The sequence below is a fragment of the Coffea arabica genome, chromosome 8e (assembly GCF_036785885.1).
Source record: "Coffea arabica cultivar ET-39 chromosome 8e, Coffea Arabica ET-39 HiFi, whole genome shotgun sequence".
NCBI classification, from domain to species: Eukaryota; Viridiplantae; Streptophyta; class Magnoliopsida; order Gentianales; family Rubiaceae; genus Coffea; species Coffea arabica.
In genome coordinates, this window is record NC_092324.1 from 9,266,812 (window position 1) to 9,284,486 (window position 17,675).

General features: G+C 35.7%; 1 protein-coding gene across 3 annotated transcripts; it reads right to left on the reverse strand.

The window, feature by feature from the left end:
- Positions 1 to 7,933: 7,933 nt before the first annotated feature.
- On the reverse strand, positions 7,934 to 17,398 carry LOC113704123 (protein RBL). Of its 3 annotated transcripts, none has more exons than XM_072061527.1 (6): positions 17,019 to 17,398; positions 16,788 to 16,886; positions 13,938 to 15,025; positions 13,598 to 13,859; positions 10,990 to 11,118; positions 7,934 to 8,350 (listed from the first exon to the last, which is right to left on the reverse strand). In XM_072061527.1, the coding sequence occupies exons 1-6, from the start codon at positions 17,038 to 17,040 to the stop codon at positions 8,337 to 8,339; spliced, it is 1,614 nt and encodes a 537-aa protein (XP_071917628.1). In that variant the 5' UTR covers positions 17,041 to 17,398; the 3' UTR covers positions 7,934 to 8,336. The 3 variants fall into 3 exon arrangements, with proteins under 3 accessions (XP_071917628.1, XP_071917627.1, XP_027081592.1); XM_072061526.1 differs by lacking the exon at positions 7,934 to 8,350 and adding an exon at positions 8,357 to 8,513; XM_027225791.2 differs by lacking the exon at positions 7,934 to 8,350 and adding an exon at positions 10,251 to 10,669.
- Between the last annotated feature and the right edge of the window lie 277 nt (positions 17,399 to 17,675).

Here is a 17,675-nt window from a genome sequence, read left to right on the forward strand (position 1 = left end):
TTTTATTTCTTTTCTCTTCTTAGAGTCTCATATTTTTTACATTATTCGTGACCTCTCCAAAGAGTCACTATTGGGCATCACAATTAATGTGATTGGCACCATTCAAGTTTTGAAGAGAAATTTTGCCCCCCGATGCCCTCTTAGGTCTAGGGTATGCATTCATATAGTACATCCAAATGTGATGAATCTTAAGGTTAAAACAAGAAAATCTTTGACTAAATCACGCAACTAGTCTTGGCTAGGTCGAATGGGTGCCTTGGAATTTTATCCTTGCTTTCCCCTTCGTCAAATGTGACTCCCGAACCTTTTTCGTTGGTTTACGTGAACTAGGAGTCGTTTAAAAGGGGTTTCTTTCTACATTTTTCTTAAAAAAATTCATTTTAGGTGACTTGGTACACCTTAACTCTATACCAAGTGGCGACTTCGATTTTTATTTCAAAAACCCTTTTTAAACTATATTTTGGGTCAAATCGTCGCATTTTCAAGTCCCATTTAGACCCATATTTTTCTTCATTTTCCTTGTAAATCAAAATTCATTTTTCAAATAAAAATTCACTTTTTAAACCATTTATTTATTTATTTATTTTTCAAAAATGGGGCGCGACAATAGTGTCTAGCAAGAAGAAGGTAGAGGACTTTTCAAGGGTATCTCTTACCAAAGAGTGCTGTATGGTCATGCAAAATCGTCTTCTAATCAAAATGAAGGATCCAGGGAGTATTACTATCCCCTATCAATTTGAAAATATTTTTGTTGATAAATGTTTATATGACCTTGGATCAAGTGTTGATTTAATGCCTATATCATTTTTCAAGAAATTAAAGTTTGCTAACTTGGTACCTACTCAAGTGATTCTACAACTAGCTAACCGCTCAGTGCATTATCCAATGGGTTTTGTAGAGGATATGCTCGTTAAAGTCGATAAATTTTACTTTCTTACTTGTTTTAATGCTCTTGACATGGAGGAGGATATTTTGATGCCAATTATCTTTGGTAGAGGGTTCTTAGCTAGGGGGAGAGCTAACATAGATTTCTTAGAAGGAAAATTAACTTTAAGGGTTGCTAAAAAAAAAGTAGAAATTTAATGTTTTTGAACCCTTAAAATGCCCTTCTTATGAGGAATAGTGTTCTAGTCTTGATGTTATTAATGTTTGCGCTTGTAAGAAGTGTGTCACAGAGCAAGACTTGGAGCTAAGGTCCGAACCCAATAATCGAGAGTTCTCCTCATGGGTGGTTAGGAAGCAACAGATTGATGTGTAGAGTTGTGAAAGCATTCAAGCACATGCGATGGATAAACTGTCTTCATTTGAACCATTTCATCCGCCATAATCATATCTGCCTGTTTGATTGAAGATGTTAAACTTAGCGCTTCTTAGGAGTCAACTTGACTTTCTTGTTAACTTCATTTAATATTTTTCTCTGGTTTTTGGGATTGGTGGTGGTGTTTAGATATTTAATATTTTGATATTTTCTAGTTTGGGGTATTTGGTGGTGTGTTAACCCCCTATTTGTACTATTCTCTTGCTTTTTTTGTTTTGGTAGGATGGCTTCTCAAACTTGACTGTTGGATGGTAACTAGCAACTTCTCTCTCACCTCACTTGATCTTTGACACTCCATTTGTTATCAAGGGAGTTTCACTTTCATTTCTTTTCTTGATATTATTTTCCTATTTTATCCTCAACATTGGGGACAATGTTATCTTAAGTGTACGAGAGAGGTGAATGGGTGAAATGAAATGAAATTGTTGGTTAAAATTTTCAAAATTTTTGTTATTTCCTATAGACAATGGTTATATTTCAAGTTTTATTATTGTTAAGGTTTGTATGTATAAATGCGTTAAGTGTTAAATGGTATTATTTTAGAGTACTTTTTTGGTGAATATTTGATATTTGGAGGCCTTTTCAATTTTTGACTAACTTTTCTAGGCATTGTAAATATTTTTTCAGCATTTTTCTTGTGAATTTGGTCTAATTATTAATCTTAGTTCTCCATATTATATGGATATGGAGCAGGTTTTTGTGTATTTGTGCTTATAAGGTTATTTTATTTAGTTGAATTATATTTTGTTGGTTGTCATTGCCTAGTAACCGAGGATTTTCATTGAGTAAATATCTACTTTCGCATCAAAAAGTGATGATAGTTTTGAGCATGTGATTCGTAAGTAGTGAAAGCTAAATAACTGGGCTCCTTCATTTAGGAAATGTTGGAGTTTGCGTCAAAAGGCTTGAACGGCTGAGAATTAAGGATTTTTCCCTTGTTAAAATATAAAAAAAAACTTAAGTGTGAGGGAATTAGCAGAAAAAGAAAAAAATTAAAAAACGGGGAAAAAAATATGTGAATGATCATACTAGCCTGTAGATCCATGTAATTACATGTTTGTAATTTTACATAATGATTGAGCCATTTGTAGAGAAATGCTTGTTAAATATTTCATATACTTAGTTTAGTTAAGTGGAGTTGAAAGCTCACTGGAGTGGTGTCTCTTGGGCTTCACTTTTTTGACTTGACACTTGTTTGGAATTGTTGCTTTGACAATAATAGTCTTGAATATAGCCATTGATTTTGTGTTATTTGCTTTTGTTCTCATGCTTGGGGACAATCATGGATTAAGTGTGGGAAAATTTGATAGGCTAGGATTTATAGTAATTTTATACAAATAAATCATTTATTTATTGTGATATTTGAGCTTACTTTGAATAGATGGTACTTAATTTGAGTTGTTGATGTATCTTGTGGGTGAAGATGCAATACGTCAGTAAAAAAGAAAGTGGAATTGATGAAAGCAATCAGCATCCAAGACGTGGAAAAATGGAGGAAAGAATCATGCAATGTTCGGTGCCAGACTCATAGGGCTGTTAATGGAGTCGGGCCATCTTGAGCTCGGCTCGTTCGGTCTGAGAAAAGGGTCGATTGGCTCACTTTTCAGTGAACCAGTCTGAGTTTGGGCCCGGCTATTTTTTAGGCCCTTAATTACCTCTATATCTATAATGATATATCTATAATATTTATATTTTGATATTATATATAATTATATAGTCAAATATATTATTACTAAATACTAAATATATACAAATTACAAAACACAAATATACATTTGAAGACTCCTCTATTAGCTTTCTTGAGAGTCAATATTGGTAATGCATAACTGAAACTCTAACTTTTTTTATTAGTTGAGAAATTTTTATGTTGGCATAATATTGGTTGATTTCGTTTTGGTTTAGAAATAAAAATCATCAAGCATGTTTGGATTTAAGTTACAAGGCTGTGAAGAAGTTCCAACCTTTGAACATATATTGGCTTATGACCACATGTTTTATTACTATTTTTCATGTATTTTGAACAAATTAAATACAAATATTGTTGAAAATTTTTTTATTTATGTGCTTTTTAAGAAATATTACTTGTTCATGTTAAATTTTAATGTTGTAGTCTTGTGAATGCTAAATTAATTTTACAACTTAATAGTTATAGTAATTATATTAAGAAAATTGAGGAGTAACAAGTGAGTTTGGGCTGAACCCGAATAAAGCTCAAATCCGAATATTTTGTGAGTTGAGTATGATTTTTACATTTATTAACCCGAAACTCATGACTTAAAATCTGAAAGTATTGCAAATTAAATGAACTGGATTTGAGCTTATGAAAATCCGACTCATATGGCCCGATTGACGGGCCTACAGACTTATCACCGGATGTTGTCTAGAAAATGAAAGTTTGACCATTCACCAATGTCCGGCACTGGACTTGTCACTAGTCTTTGTGCTGGACTCCGGCGGAAAATCACGCAGGCTCGTTTTCTTCAACTTGAAGAAGCCTATTCTATTGGGATTCAACTAAGATTTGAGAGACCCATAAATAGGAGTATTTAGGAAGTTTTTAATGGAAAAAACACTTGTCAAAACATTAGTCTTAGAATTTTTTCTTGTGTTTCAAGAATCAAAGTTAAAGATCAAGGCACGAGATTTAGAGTTAGTTAACTGGAAAGTTCTACATGCTTTTTATTCTAAGTGTTGTATTTCTCAATATTGAATTCTTGTTTACTCTTACGATTATGATGAACTAAATTATATCTAGGGTTAGGATTTTGTGAACGAGTTTTGATTATTTATCTTAATTACTTTCTTGACTTTTGCCTTGATTTAATTACATGTTTGTAATTGGCCACCATAGATATGCTCTAAAAGTTTGTATTAAACTGAAAAAGAATAGACAACCGTGCACTAGATAATTAAATATATTTAACCTAATCACGAGAGTAGGTTAGGCTTTATATGACGTAATTACATCACCTAAAATCTCAAAAGGGTTTAATTAAATACTTATGATCTCGAGAGAAACGTGAGATTTAATTAGGCATAACTTAGACGTATCGAGAGATAATCTAAGATACTTGCGTGTGATACGTTATTGGCATATTAAGAAATTAATTGGATAATTAACTCAAATTTTGGATCAAAATTTGAAACCCTAGACTTTTGCCAATTGTTTCCTCACCTATACCTTATTTGATTTGATTATTTATTTAATTTCTCGAGTAGTGATTACAACACCCTTTGAGTTTAAATTTTGTTATTTTTGTTAAAATAATTAAATTAGAAAATTAATTTGTACCTATGAGTTCGACCCGAAAATACTCTATACGATTTTATTACGACAATCGATCCGATGCATATGCAAGAATTCATCGATCAACAACTTCCGATGTCTAGTAAGCTCTAGGAGAGAATATATAATATAGGATTTATAAAGTGAGAATTCGATCTTTCTTATATTGAGATTGTGGTGCATCTATACTATTACATCATGGTGCTACTGCACTGTTCACGCAATTAAACTCTACAGTAACATATGCATAGTGGGACCTGTAACTTTGCTCCATGCAATGAGGTGTCAATGAAAGACATTCTTCCCCTTCTCCTGGTCACATATAGCACACTGCACACCTAGTGTTGATGTGCAAGCCAAAGGAACTTTGTGTGGACCTGCAACTTACAGCTACATTAAGTAGACTTGCAACTTAACAAACTGTGTTTGATAAAATCAAAGTTTGAAAATTAAAGTTTGTAATCTGAAATCTGAAGTTTGAATTTATTAAATTATTGAATTATTAAATACTAAATTTGATACATTTTAGTGCTATATCACATTCAGTGATATGTGAATAATTTATCACTTAATTTTTTAGGTAAATTTTGCTTAGAAAATTCAATGTTACTTAATTAATTCAAATGTTCTATTGTTGATTATCAAATGCGTCTGAATATAAATTAAAATTTAAATCTATTAAGTTTAAATTTTGATTGAACCGATCTACAGATCTACAGCTCACTATGAATTAAAATTTGAATCTATTAAGTTTAAATGCTGAACTAAATTATCAAATGGAGTCAGCTCACTATGAATTTTGTTTACAATAAACAAGATGAGAATACATTGGGGCCTGTTTGGAACTCCAAGTTTTTTACAAGTTTATATGCTACTAGTTTTTTAACAATTTTTGCTACAGGAACCCAAAAACCTTATCAAAGTTTTTAATCTACACACTTAAAAAAATTTTCCCTTCAACTTTTCTAATACACAAAAAATTTCCGAAAAACTTTTCTTGAGAGAGGGAACTTTTCTTCATTGGCATCAGAGGGAACTTTCCCTGCAACTTCTCCCACGGTCTGGCACTAGAGGGAAAAGTTCTCCAACAAAAAATTCCCTTGCAACTTCACCAGCGGCATCAAAGAGTGGATTATTAAACTTGAGGAAAGGTTTGACTTTTTTTTTTTTTTTTAACTTAGGGTGAGGGTAGCTGGGGAGGGGGGAAGGGGGGAAGAGGGGGAGAGGGAAAATTGCAACAAAAAATAAAAAGTTTTTGTACCTGTCCTGTCGGGCAAGAGAAGGAGAGAAGAGGGGAGGAGAGGGAGAGGGAAAATTGAAAAAAAAAAAAAGGTTTATGTTGCTCCCTCCTCTGCCGGCAGGGGAAGCAGCGGCGGCGAGGGAAGGGGGAGGGGGGAGGGGGAAGGGCAGAGGGGAGGAGAGGGGGAGGGAAAATTGGAAAAAAAAAAAGATTTCTGCTGCTGCCTCCCCTGCAGGTAGGTGAAGCAGCGGCGGGCGAGTGGGAATGGTAGAGGGGAGGAGAGGGGGAGAGCGGGAGAGGGAGAGGGAAAAGAGAGGTTGCCCTGAATCTGTTGCTTGGGGAGAGAAAAAATGCAAAAAAAAAAAAACCTTGAATCTGCCGCTTCATTGGCAGCTTCGGGAGAGGGAACAGGGGAGGGAAGGGGGAAGGGGAAGGGAGGAAAGAAAAGAGAAAAGAAAGAAAGAAAAAAAGAAAAAAGAAAATGAAAGAAAGAAAATGAAAAGGGAAAAAAGTTTTTTCTCTTACAAAAATTTTTCTACAACTTTTACAGTGATCTACAGTAAAGTTTTAGACAAACTTCCAAAAAACTCAGATTCCAAACGGGCCCAAGTTTAATCACAAAATTTCATCAAGTTTGTTGCACTCCACATCCCGGGTACAAGCTCACTACTTTTAGTAGCCAACTTATGGTATCCTGCTCAGTGAGCTTCCATAACCTTGCATGGACCTTCCCAATTGGGATCTAGCTTTCCCAATTTTTCCCTTTGACTCCATGAGTTCTGCCCAACTAGATCTCCAATTTAAAAATATGGATTATGAACTTGAGAATTACACTATTTAAAAAATTAACCTTTACACTACACAGCTCAACTGAGGCCTGCTATGGAGCTTCTTCTAACGAATCCGTATTGCAGTGTAGCTCTTCATCATTACCCTGAATACTGAAATTCTATATTCTCACACTAGCCCGTCCGATTTCAGTGGATACAGCTGGCTTCGCCTCAAAAGTAAGGAAAAATGGGGTTCCTTGAGTTTCTGTCCCAGATGTTTTCAGATTGCCCCTAAAATATTTCGGAACTCATCCACCCACAAGCCTTAGCACCATGTAACCTTTTCTTTAAGGCTCTGAGATGGCTCAATTCGCGATTTGAATTTGACCATTTGCCTGCGAATGTCCCACCGATGTGAAACGCTGCTAAATCTTCATCTCCACGCCATGAATCTTTAGCACTGTAGCTCTTCACACAATGCTGAATCTTCTATCATTCGACTCAGACGTATGGAATACCAAACTTGTAAATAGTATTAATTTCTGAATGGACTTCTCAGCTATGCTTGTTATTGACTCAATCTCTACCCATTTAGTGAAATAATCTACAGCCATAAATAAGCACTCATAGCCCCCTGATGCTTTTGGAAATAGGGCCAGAAGATAAACCCCTCATTGTCTAAAGAGCATGAACCAGGTAAGCGTGAATTGATAAGCCTTGCACTTCCAGACAAGTTCATGGCATCTATATATATATATATATATATATATATATATATATATGTATATATATATATATATGTATGTATATATATATATATATACATACATATATATATATACATATATATATATATATGTATGTATAGCTGGCCAATAATACCCCAACAGGATGCATTTCTTGGCCAATAATATACCTGTTTTCATGTTGCACTTGAAAGACACAGGAAGCATTATACAGGTCAGGCAATAGACTCTTGTAGAGATATTCATTATAGAATAATTCTAATCCGCAAGGTTATTGATTGACCATTCAGTACATATGTCAGTAAGATGAATGGCAACATTAAGGTTGTCAAGGAACTCAGTCACAAGATCTATATAATGATGCAATATGAACATATGTCAATAGATGGGAACCTCAGCGTCCATTCAATATTTGGAAATTTCCTTGTATGAAATATTCTGAAAGCAGAATTTGATATAAGCTTGTGTGCAAACATGTATATTACAAATATTCATTGCGAGGCTTTCCAAGGTTGTAATCATTCACTACACCAAAAAGTTTTCAAAACATTCTGGAACATTCTATTGCAAATCTTCCAAATGAGAAACATTCATTCTTAAAGAGCAACAACTAAACTACTGTAGTGTCAAAATGATACAAAATCTATATGCTTTGAAACCCAAGAAGTATGTGGATCTAAAGTGTAAACAAGAAAGTAAAAAATAATAATAAATTTGCTTCCTCTTGTATTTCCTCGAACAAGATTTTCATTGATAATAGCAAGAAACAGTCTACAAAAGAAAATGGCAGATCCCTATAGACAAGTACAATAAGATAGAGGGCATTCCTTCGTGATACTGATAGTAGCACTTATCTACGAAAGGAAACAGCATTCTGAACCCTTTTTAGGTTGACGTCCATGTTCCCTCTAGTGAATAGAACACCTCTACACAGAGCATATTCTCTTGACATCATCAATAGACTTTGCAAAACATATCAGGGCAAATCATCTGATGTTGTAACAGAACAAGATTTCTGGTCACCCACATATGATAAGTAGAAGCAGCTAAAGCAATTCTTTTATCAACCTAGTAATTTTTGCTGCTTATATTCAACAAGCAAGCAGTGCAATTCTTGACTGCATAAAAATACTCCTCTCTGTACCAAGTCCAACTGCTTGCCATGAGACCACATAAACACAGCAAAAAGGCAAGAAAGATAAATAATTCACGGCTCAACTCCATTATGTCACAATAAAACAGAATTATCAGCCATTGCAGCCCATTTAGAACTCATGGTACTCATTCTACTTCTTCACATGACCCACGAGATGAAAATGTTACAGGGCACATGCTTTTTGACCAAGCCAACAGGTTCTAGAACACGTTAGACCTTTGCTTCTAATTACCTCAACACTAATTTTGGAGTAAATTCCAGTAGGACTCTGCAGCCATGGATCTCCTCCAAAATTTTCATTGAAGGAATATACATAGATATATTTTTATTTATCATTAATATTACCAGACTCAATACACAACTTTTTAGTGAATCAATAAAAAAAATTATGGATAAATCCATTAATAAAGCAAATCAAGAAAGAATCAATAACAAAATCAAAATACAATTTACTTTATTTCATCTATAAAAAAATCAATTAATATTATTAACAATAAGACATATTCAAATACGTTTTGTGATTTATCCTACTTGTCACAATCTTCAATAAAGATTCTGTTTCATTTCTATCTTTTCCCAGTAGGAAAAAATCAACATCCATGTATAATTGCAATGTATTTAAGTCCAAAAGGTTATGCCCTAAGTGTTTTGCCTAACCTCAGAGTTAGGCATTGCAGATGTTTGGGAATCTTCAATAAAGATTCTGTTTCATTTCTATCTTTGCCTAGTAGGAAAAAATCAACGTCCATCTAGACATGCAATGTATTTAATCCACAAATGATCACACCCTAAGTGTTTCAAAGGTTAACACAAATATGTTTAATAATCTACCACAAGGGTGCCAGCAGTCATACTAAAAGAAAGTCTGAGCCCCATTCCTTTTCAGCATTTGTCCAATGCAACATAGATAATTACCAAGGCTAAGTTGGACGATCTAGGTCAGAAAGTAGCTTATATTAAGCAAATGAGATATGTTTAAGAGAATTCTTACACAAAGTGCATGCTTGAGGTAAAATATGTGATTGTCCTCAATCGTTCATTTTACAGCCAACTATTCATTTCCTTCACATTGTTCTGAAATGCTAATAGAAGTACAAGCGATTGGTTGTGCAACTAATGATGCTTCAAGATAATGTGTCTCAAACCCTTACTTCAATAAATGAATTCCAAAATAAATGGGTAATGTAACTAAAGTTCCGGAAAAGAGAGCAAATTTGTTGAAACTAGCAGCATTTTAGAACAATTTAAACATGTATATATCTAAACAAGCTTATGTTTACAGCCAACGTACGAGGAACCTAGCCTTGTACTAATTACGTTTACAGAAAAAACTTGTATCCAAATCTTTTAAGAAGAGTTGCTATAAGCAGAGTTCAACTTGGTGAAAATGGGAGAAGATGGTTTGCTTCTGACAGATTGGGGTGTTCAAATGTCCCTAAATGTCAGCCAGTGACTTTCAATCACATTACATAGATGAAGCAAAATGCATTATTCTACGCTTTCTGCAATGCAATCAAACAATCACAGATGTTTGGCAAACTGTTTAAGCAATTTATTAGGTGGCTGAAGTCCTGGTCACAGCCATGTCGGCCAAGCTCTGGAAAAATTGCAATTTTAGGTAGAAGACTACCTCTGTTTTTGAATGGATGCCTACAGTCAAATCTAATTCAACCACAGCTACACAGTCTTCAGATGCCTCAATTTGCAAGAATGTGAATACAGTTATTCTTTGAGTTGATGGGTCGAAATTAGAAATATCATACATAAATAACAATATAATGTATCAGTTGTAGTCAGCTATCATTTAGCCATCCTTAAAGATATGTTCTCCTGCATCCAGTACATTGGCCAAGATCTAACGACAAGGACTGGAGTTACCACTTATGCTCTTAAACTGCAGCTAAATTGATATCAAACACATTGTTCAGCATGAAACCAATAAACAAACTACCCTTCTACATTCAGCATTAGAAGAAAAAGAGAAGCAGAAAAGGAAAAAAAGAAAAAAGGGAAGAGAAGAATGGATTGAAGGAAAGCAATCAGTACAAGTGACTTCCAGACAATCTACAGTATCTGGTAATAACTCCACTTCAATACCAAATCCTACAGAATTTTATTGAAACATCATCTATGATTGATGGAGCAAAATGATTCTGCAAAATAAGAACACGATTTAGCTTTTACTGGTACCAATTTCAACAAGTTACCAATTCAGCAAAAAAAAAAAAAAGGTAAATGTTTTTGCAAAGGAATTTTGTTAATCAACGGAAACTATTGCCAAATCTTGGTGAACAAAAGGGATCAAACTATTATAGAAAATATTCTACAATTTAAGTCTCAACGGTCATCTAACAAAGGAAATCAATCTCAAGGGTACAACTGTTTGAAAATATATTACCTAGGTGTGCCTCTAAATTCTTAGAGAGTAATGCACTATTCAACAAAGTGGTTAAATTAGTTTATCATCATTTACCAGATGGTTTCATCCTCTGTGAAGATTTCTTAACCTTCTCTACCTGTAACTCCATCACCTTATCAGAAGGCCTACGCCTCCTTTTCAAGCGAGTGCCTCCTGTGTCCTCAGCAGCTGAGTTATCCATTCCTGAATTACAAGGCAGACACATACTTAAATTACCCTCTAAAAAACCCACAACTCTCAAAAAATAAAAATAAAATGAACAAAATCAATGCAGTTAACTTCACGGAAATGAAGTCATAATCTATTTAGTGCATCTCACCTATAAAGTTGACAAAAAAGATTCACAACACCATAATGTATTAAAGCACTATTGTGATCTGGTACTGACGATCAACCATCAGGAACCCAATTATAGAATGATAAAATCATCCTAAAATTCCTATTCCACATAATCCTGACCTTCTTTGCTTAGAAATTGCAATTTTGTTCTGTCTTGAAAGAGAGTTTGATAGATGCAACAAGGGAGATAAAGATCTTGTGACAGGTATTACTAGTTCTAAGAAGAGAGGTTGCTACTCCCAAACAGACATGTTTCACAAAAGAATAGAAAGTGTGCATCGTACAATACTCCTTTAGCTCCTCTCATCTTCAGATACAAATAATACCTTATCCACTATCCTAAATATCTATGATTACAACAGAAAGGGAGAAAAAGATAACTGTCTTTCTTTCCATAATCATCACGCTAAAATGTGACAGAATGTATTAAAACTACACAGCTTTGGTATATGATGTCACCAATTTCATTGACTCTTTCTCATCTATCATTCCTTCCTATTTTTCTATCTTCCAATGTCCACTTGAGCGGTACTACATTTGATTTTCTTCAATTATCATTTAGTATCCCGTAAGATAAGCTAGCAGCTAATGATTGATTTTATTTGGAGTCCCTGTGAATTTGGTCCTTTACATTATAATTTCAGTTATGCCACTTGTGTCTAATTCAAAACAAATTTGATCCAAATCCTAATTGAAAAATTGTCTTCAATTCACAGAGATCATATAAATTAGGGGTAAAAAAAGAAAATGGCACCAATAGAAAGAAATCACAATTTTTTTTAAAGAAAGCAATATCTTAAGCAGCAAAATGGAAGAAACCACATATCTTATTAACTTTCCTACAGTTATCTTTTAGAAAGACATTGATATGGTACAACATTATCTAGCCTTTAACCTAGACAGGTAACCAGGTTGAACTGACAAACTTTGTATAGTTCTATGTCCAGTAATTGTGTCATACAGGAGCCCTGTTGAAGACAAGAATAAGCAGGCACATGAATTGGCACATTAAACATCAAACCAAGCAAGTCAATTAACACAAACCAAGCAAATCGATAAGCACACATGGAATGATGTCTCAGAAAAGAAATTCCAAATCACGAATACTAAATATTAAGTAGATGACCGTCTACATGCCACAAAAAAAAGACTGGATGAATAACAATAAGGCAAGATGCCTATTGGTTGACCAGGCAAACAAATAGAAGCCAGGGCTCTTTGTTTAATGTGATAACTGCAAAAAAAAAAACAAAAAAAGGAAGGGAAAACTTTTGATGATATGTTTCAAATTTAGTATAAAAACGTGCAGTGAAAAGGCATGGCAAAGTGGGTGATCACATTAAGAAATAATAAATAAGATCAAGCTTGCACACTTTACCTCCTAATTTATAAGCCTTAAAATCTCAAGAATTTATTGAACAATAGAAAATGAAAAGAACCAACTGATGAGATGATACAGTTTAACACCAAACTCTGATGTACTGATGTTCCACAAATTAGATTGCAATTACTTCATCTTAATTAACCAAAAAGAAAAAACTCTTCCAAAGAAACCAATTCTTACCTTTTTGTGATTATTTCAGCTTTAGGATAATGTTTCCATATGGAACCCCTGAACTTTCTATTCAGTAAACATGAGATAAAAATGGACTTGTGTACTAAAGTATCCTAGAATTTTGGGTATCAGAACAATGCCCTTAAAAAGAGGAAACAAGCAGGATGGCACCTAGAGATAAAAATGGTATCCTGGTGCAAGGAGAAATGCAGCTTAATCAATGAGTACACTTGACAATAGGTGCGAAGCTTCTACTCAAATCTCACTCGTAATAATGAAATAGCATCCTGGTGTAAAGAAACATCTATACCCTTAAGCTTGTTTTGGGTTAAACTATGAGAATGGAAAAATAAACATAAACAACGAAACTTCTTCTCAAATCCCAACAATCAAAGACTAATATTGAATCTTCGGTAAACCTTAGAATTACTGGGGTATCTATCATTCTCTGGTCGAATTTCTAAACAACATAATTATAAATAACTGAATGCCAATGTAATTCCATCTCAGATCAGATATAAACACAACTGATGTTTTGACACAGTAGCACAGATACTACATTGCAGTTTCCTAAGAGTAGATACAAAGCATCCTTCATCCAGGCTTTTTCTGTTAATCACAGCTATTTTGTAACCTGCTCTTGTTTTAATTAGTTTGCTTATTTGAGATTTTAATAATGCCTAGACCAGATTAAACTTAAGAATTCCTATCAAGATTGGCCCGACTTTGGTTTGTATTTCACATAAGATAGACATACAGTAACACTACCTTCAAGGGGGCTTGATGATTGATTCACTGCATGTCCATTTTGTCCAGCCTCGTCAGATAGAGGAGATCCTGACTGAGCACTATCAGCTAACTTTGAAGTACTTCCTACACATTTGTCTTGCTGCTCAGGAGCATCAGGAGTTGGGTCAGCAGGCAAGAAGCATATTTCTTCTTCTGATACATCTGAATCACTGAAAGCCGAATCCTTCTCCACAGTCATGATATCAACTTCATCATCTTCATTTACATCTGATTCTTTCACCTGCAAGCGTACACAAATATTAGAAGCAGAACAAAGAAAATCAAAGTTCTACTACTTATAGATTCTTTCTCATGTCACCTTTTCAGTATCAGGCATCAAATCAAATTCATCTTCCCGTTCTATGTATTCTTCATTTTCCTCAAGTTCTTTAAAATCTGGAGCAAATGCACTCCAATTCTCAGTATAATCCTTTGCCCAAATGTAAACCAATCCAGCCAAGGAAACAGAGACAACAATGGGGTGGACAGGATGCCATGCTAAGTCCATTAATGCTTCCTTTGGACCTTCAAGGATTTTAACAAGATGACCAGCCCGGTCCCATATATAGATCTTGTGCTCTCCTTTGCTAGCAGACCCACCAATGACCCACTCACCATCACCACTGAAACATGGTGCTTTCCAGTGCACTCTGGTGATGGAATCTTGGAATTCTCGGAAGAGTGACAAACACGTTGATCCAATAGTCTTCACCTTTTCAACACCATCTAGCTCATCTAAGCCACTATTTGATTCATCAAGGGCCTTAAGTCCATCTTTCAAAGGGAGAAGGTTTTCATAGATCCTGATAGTACGGTCATTTGAATTCGTAAGAAGATACTGTCCACTCCTGCTGAACACCATATTTTTTATCACAGAAGCCCCAGGAACCTGAACTACACCGCAGACTTGAATCTTACTATGGTCTATAATAAGTATTTCTCCTTTCGAATTTCCTACGTAAACCAAGTCCCCATATTTGTTGAAGCATGCTGCAGTTGGAGTAAAAGGTGCAGATCCATCTGAAAATTTGTTACGTGATGGAGGGGCAAGACCATTGCCTGTGTCAGGTAATGACACAGGAAGCACAGTTGTGCTACCAGAACACAAGTCAACAATCATTGGAGCTGATGAGACGGGGCAAACTAAGCAGATCAACGGAGTGGAAGAGCCAGGATGCAAGCGTGCTTGTAAAGGGGTTTGCTGAAGTGTTGTCCGTCCTATCTTCTCTCCTTTGACAACATCCCAGAGAGTCAATGATTTATCAGCAGCAGAGGCAAGTATGCGATGACCATACTTAGACCAACAAATGCTAGTTATGGCAGCAAGACAGTCATCATCCCTGAGTTCTTTTGCAATACCTCTAGTCTCAAAATCCCAAATAACACAATTTCCATCGGCACACCCAGCTGTCAATGAAACCAATTTTCATGTATTAACAGGATTGTTGTCCAAGAAATCAATCTGTGACTGCTAATACTACAAGCAAGAACCAAAGCAGAGATGACACAAACAATTAAGTTTATCACAATACAATTGATTTTGTTGGGTGGGGGCAGGGGAGGAGAGGGAGAGAGGGAGAGATAGAGAGCAATTCCGTGTTTTGAGGTAACAAATAGACTGTTTCAAAAAGGAGAGTCATGGCATCAGATCGGATGTCAGAGGATGCCTTTCCTTGAGAGTAACAGGGAGTGAATGTTGAAGGCAGCATGTGAGTCTTAGGGTGAATGTGGAGGTACAAAAGTAGAACACTCCTGTGAACATTGTACCAGACATAAGGCAGGTCATCACGTCAGATGGCCAGGCCATCCCTTTGGACAGTCCTAAGTTGTTTCTGCAGTTAAGACCTTGAGAGGTGAACATAATGTAGCACAATGGTATAAGCTGGTTTTGTTCAGGAATATTCTGCCTAGATTCTCCTTATATGCTATGGCTACTATATCACAGGAAGTAGACTACAAAGAAGCATAAACTCATATGCAAGTAAATTACATTAATGAATTTATGTCACCGGTCTGATGAATCAATATATCATCTCTTTCTTGTTTGTCCAGTAGCTGCTGCAGTATAGACCGAGGTAAAATCTGTCTGAAATATACAGGGGCCTACTCTGGGGAAACTGGGTTAGAATGGCTGCTGTATATCCATTCTCAAGCTCAGTTTGAAGATGAATTCTTGTAGTTAGCTTTAGCAGTGATAGTGTATCAGCTTTTGCGGTGCAGGAATGATGCATTATTTCAAAAGAAAATGGTGTCTGTTCCGGTACTGTGCATGCTGTTACTGATGATTTGAGGTTTACTGCTCAGTCTTGGAGGGGAGTCAAGTAGACTAGGGAATATTTGGTAATGGCAGTTCAGTGGGATTGTCTGTCTCTGTTTTTTATTCATAGTGTATAGCAAGCTACTGTCTTTTCATCTTATAGCATTAATGCTGTATAGGTGCAATCATGGGAACTCTCATTTCCTGTTTTGTAATCAAGTTACAGATTTGCTTCCATAGAAAGAAAGAAAGAAAAGAAAAAGGGAATGAATTAGTGACAGTAGACAGAATTTTGTTCTGGCTAACAGAATGGCTTCAACAAAATTTAATTCATCCGCCCAAAAAAGAAAGCTCGATGCTGGGAGATCTTTGCGTGCGAAATTATCAGATCTTACACAAGCACCTGATGACCTTCTTAATTGACGGTTTGCAACTTCAAAACAACCAGAATCAAATAATTTAGCAGACTAGGCCTTGGCAATTTAAAAAAAAAAAAATCATATACAGTAGCTCGTGTCCTGCACAGAAAGCAAATAGGACAAGCTAGCGCTACAAATCACCAAATCTCCATTGTAGATATGGATATTAATATGGCAAAATAATGTCAAATTTTCGTGTTTACGCTTAATTCCTGAATGAATTGAGGCCCATGTTACAACGAAGTATAAGATGGAACAGAGCACCTTGTGGCATCAGCCACCTAGCATTCTGAGAAAGAATACATACTCTATTCTCTATTTCAAGCCACTTAGCAGGCTTTATTAGCTATGGAATCTTTACTTAAGCGACATATTATCTACCTATCCGTCTGTACACTGTTCCAAAAGCAAAAAGGGGAAACAACCTGCAATCGAATATCCACAAATATGGACACAGAGCGAAAGAGGGAGAGACATAGGACTTAGGAAATACCGGCAAGCAGAGTTCCGCGGCGATTAAAAGCAATGCACTTCATAACCCCATGTTCCAGAAACTCTTCTATTACTTCCGGAAAATCCCCCTGCAAGGGATCTTCAAAAATACCCCGCCAAAAAACAAAAATGATCACCATACATAAAATTATTCACAAAAAATAAACATAGACGTAAAAGGAAAAATAATCGAGAAAGAACAGAACTTTTTTTTCCGGGATTTAGGAATTACCAATAATTGGGGCGTTCATCATAGTATTGAAAGTTAGTTACAACCACACCGCCCGGGCATCAATGCTGCAACTCAGCAAACGAAGTCGTAAGCATAGGGAGTTTATGTAGTGGTAAGGATTTATAAGCGAGAAACAGAGAGGAGACAGGGAAGAGAGCAGTTGTTTCAGGGGTAGGTGAGGAAAGGCGGGAATGTCACCGTGGTATGTTGTGGGGAAGGCGGCTGCGCCTGTGCAGGCGCCGGTGGAAGAGGTGGAAGGGATTTTTGCTCCTGCTAAGTGGGGATTTTGGGTGGGGTTTTTCCCGGCAAGGACGAAGGGGCTAAAGAAGACAGGGAAAGGATTCACCTTGGATTTCTCGAAAAGAAGGGTCAAAAACACTTTAGATTTATATAAATATAAATATATACATATATAGCAGAAATTGCTCGGCCGGCTCCCAAACTATTGTTTTTTAACACCTTTACCCAGTATACTATACTATACCCTAATCCTAACAATGTAAAGAAGGAATGGAAGTTATGAATAGTATTTCATGGTCCCCCATCAACACCTTCACTAGGTGGGTAATTGTGGAAATTTATAGCTGCTTGGCTGATTGGAAATGTGATAATTTCTAATATGTGTGGGCCAGGGTCCACTAATTGTAGTGATTTTAC

Coding starts and splice junctions, on each gene's coding strand:
- LOC113704123 (XM_072061526.1), bottom strand. CDS start 17,040: ATGATGAACGCCCCAATTATTG. Junction 15,026..16,787: donor CCGCGGAACTCTGCTTGCCG/GTATTTCCTAAG, acceptor TTTCATTGACAG/CTGGGTGTGCCGATGGAAAT. Junction 13,860..13,937: donor TGATGCCTGATACTGAAAAG/GTGACATGAGAA, acceptor GTACGCTTGCAG/GTGAAAGAATCAGATGTAAA.